The sequence below is a fragment of the Ostrinia furnacalis genome, unplaced genomic scaffold (genome assembly GCF_004193835.3).
Source record: "Ostrinia furnacalis isolate ACB-3 unplaced genomic scaffold, ASM419383v2 OfSCF3473, whole genome shotgun sequence".
NCBI classification, from domain to species: domain Eukaryota; kingdom Metazoa; phylum Arthropoda; class Insecta; order Lepidoptera; family Crambidae; genus Ostrinia; species Ostrinia furnacalis.
In genome coordinates this window covers 1-2,069 of record NW_021133712.1, presented here as the reverse complement: position 1 = coordinate 2,069, position 2,069 = coordinate 1, and the positions used below count along the sequence as shown (strand labels likewise).

General features: G+C 41.2%; 1 protein-coding gene across 1 annotated transcript; it reads right to left on the bottom strand.

The window, feature by feature from the left end:
• Positions 1–999: 999 nt before the first annotated feature.
• LOC114357827 (uncharacterized) lies at positions 1,000–2,055 on the bottom strand. The gene is made up of 3 exons (XM_028311611.1): positions 1,906–2,055; positions 1,612–1,739; positions 1,000–1,107 (listed from the first exon to the last, which is right to left on the bottom strand). The coding sequence occupies exons 1-3, from the start codon at positions 1,979–1,981 to the stop codon at positions 1,000–1,002; spliced, it is 312 nt and encodes a 103-aa protein (XP_028167412.1). The 5' UTR covers positions 1,982–2,055.
• Positions 2,056–2,069: the final 14 nt, after the last annotated feature.

Genomic DNA, 2,069 nt, shown 5'->3' with positions numbered 1-2,069 from the left:
GGCTATCGCATGGTATAAAATGTTTGCTTATTAGTGTTAAGCTACCCTCGCTATCACTTGTTTTTGAAGGAAGAGGTGAAAACTAAAAATTAAAAACTTAAATCCATGTAATTTTTCGAAAAATGGGTCAGGCCCCAAATTTGAAGTATTTTCATCGATAAAATTGTCCATGGATTACGCCCTTAAAGTTTGATCACTACAAGCCCGGACACACTGTATAGATAACTAAAACATAACTAAGTTATTTAGAGTTAGAAATTATTTGCCTCCCTAACTCGTATGCCAGCGTGAAGAGTGTAGATTTCCATTTGCTGGCAGCGAGGAGAGTGTGGACCACCATTTGTTTCTAGTAAATTGGAGACGTATGCTGATGAGATATGATGATGATGGGGTTATTTCAAAAGTGCTTACAGTCCTTCAACCATTTTATGAGACTCTCAACGTCCGTTTTTCCTTCTTTCTTTAGTTTTTCGAATGCCTCATCCATTGTGTTTTAATTTTACCAAAAACTTGTTTATTTTGTTTTATTTACATAAAAATGTCAATAGACATGACAAAAGGCCAAAGTGATTTTGTTTTTTTTTAATAACTTTTTAATCGAGGTTTCAACCACATTTCATCAGAATCACAAACTGTGCAACAAGCGAAACAACAAACGCCTGACAAAATGAAACGAGCAAAAATATTTTTTACTCAACATTGCTATGGCAATATGTTCAGGCGCTACAAAGTATTCTTGGAGATATTTTTATTTTCAAGCCCTATAGTGAAGTTTTAAAAGTTTCATGGCCAGCAACGGCGCGCGGCGGGGCGATTCAATGATTCCACGCACCTGGGACACCTACTTTATGGCCGACAGCCTTTATTTAACGCGACACGCGGTGACGATTATTAGATGATAGGACTTATTCCACGATAGATAGTTTATAAAACTAGACTTATAATATTCTCGAGTTTTCATAAAATAAAACAAAGTCAAAATTTCAATCAATCTAAAGTTTATTTCTTCAAAGCCTCCATGAAAGCGTCCGCGCCCGCCTTCAGCTTGTTGAGCATCTGGGGTCCCTGCTCCGCCAGTGTCTTAGCCAGATCTTCTACGCTCTTTCTCTGAAAACCAATTGAGCTATGAGTTACCTACGTACTACGCCTGTAATAGAAAAGAGATTCTTCGACTAACGGAATAAGTTTGAATTCGTAAAGCTTTAACAAAGTTGCAACAGTACAGTACAGCGACTTTTTGTAGCGATGTAGTCGCGCTGCTGTAGAGCGTTAGTAGCGCGTTTATCTGTAGTGCGTTGCAAATAAAAAGTCGATGTGGGCGAGGGCCCTAAGGTAAGAAAATTCGGTTGCGACTTAGCGACTGGAAAACGCAATGTGTGTAGGCCTTTTCTAGTATGGAAAGCGCCTGGACGCGGGCCGCGCAGGACTCATACTTAAGTAGTTGTGGAAATCCTTGAGGGAGACCTGCGGAGTGCGGGGAGTTAGCAATCCGAGCGTCATTATTGTAGTGTGCGTGTGCACTCGTGGATAATAATTTAGCGTGTACCGATAACACTCAAACATTAGCGGAAGAATGGTGGGGCGCGTCTACGTGGATGAAACGACCTATACCTGCTGTACAGCCAGCTTCTCCAAAGCCTGCTTGAACTTGGACAGCTCCACGCTTTGCTTGTTGGCGGCGTCGTCGAACAGGTGCCGCGCCTTCTCCTCCGCTTCCTTCGTGTTGTCTATGATCTTCGCTGAAAACCCAAAGATCCTTGTAGTATGAAGAGGTAAGTATTTTAATACTTTTGCTTTCAGACACAGCGAGGGACGCGGTCCACCCACAAGGTGGACAGACCTAAAAATACAGGAGGCAGCTTGACCACTCCTCAGTACCGCCCACGCATACGATAACAAACTTACAATCTTTCATCCATTGAACCAGATGTTCGACATCGTTTTTGCCCTGTTTTTTCAGCTTTTCAAATTCCTCTTCCATGTTGATTTTTTTAAATTTTAGCCTGAGATTTTAGCAATCCTTTTTCATCTCACATTGCAAATTTTAGTTTTTTGACGCTGGTTTGACC